Source organism: Monopterus albus, unplaced genomic scaffold (assembly GCF_001952655.1).
Source record: "Monopterus albus unplaced genomic scaffold, M_albus_1.0 scaffold658.1, whole genome shotgun sequence".
Classification (NCBI taxonomy): Eukaryota; Metazoa; Chordata; class Actinopteri; order Synbranchiformes; family Synbranchidae; genus Monopterus; species Monopterus albus.
In genome coordinates this window covers 44,439-45,181 of record NW_018128538.1, presented here as the reverse complement: position 1 = coordinate 45,181, position 743 = coordinate 44,439, and the positions used below count along the sequence as shown (strand labels likewise).

The following is a 743-nucleotide window of genomic DNA, read 5'->3' as shown; positions in this document are numbered from 1 at the left end:
ATATCTCAACAGATGCCTCAGGATGAGTACATGTTCTCCAACTGTAGTTGAAAACCTGTTGAGACTGTTGCTTCTAACATATTACACAGGTTGGTTGACCTTATAAATGAATCAACAAATTTAAATGTTAATCAGCTGATTAACCAAGACACTCACCCTGTAAACCTCCTTGGTGTCCAAGTCCCACATCTTGATGATGTGGCCAGCTGAAAGCAGCAGTTTGCCATCTGGGCTCACACACAGACTGGTCACTGCTGCACGGTCTGCCTTCCACTTACTGTATCAACAGTGAAGAAACAATGGCAGGGGTTGGTGCACGTGTTTATCCATTTTGGTGAAGGTCTATATACTAACTGCAACCTGATGAAAAGCAACTTAATCAGCACTTGCTCTTGACCTTCATTCTTCTGAATGAAAATTGTATTTGGACTTTTGTTTAGTGGGTGGTTACAGCAGAAAGTTCTGGCACAACTTCACCCACTGTCAAGGTGCACAGATAAGGAAAAAACTAACTGGTAAAACAAAGGGTCCAGCAACTTGTAGTGCTTTGAGCAACTTTAATAAAACATTTCAGCTTGAAGCCTTCATCAGGGTCTGTTAAAGGCACACGAGAAAGAGCCATATAAATACAATATTTTTTAAAAACAGTTACAGTGGGTACGGAAAGTATTCAGACCCCCTTAAATTTTTCACTCTTTGTTATATTGCAGCCGTATGCTAAAATCATTTCAGTTCATTTTTTT

At 39.8% G+C, this 743-nt stretch overlaps 1 protein-coding gene across 1 annotated transcript in view; it reads right to left on the bottom strand.

The window, feature by feature from the left end:
• Nucleotides 1-156: 156 nt before the first annotated feature.
• Nucleotides 157-743, bottom strand: part of wdr43 (WD repeat domain 43) — a gene marked incomplete at its 3' end in the record, with an annotated part of 8,009 nt that continues 7,422 nt past the window's right edge. Inside the window, exon 4 of the mRNA XM_020588885.1 lies at nucleotides 157-277. Within this exon, the coding sequence (XP_020444541.1) occupies nucleotides 157-277 (121 nt within the window). The remainder of the gene's footprint in view (nucleotides 278-743) is intronic.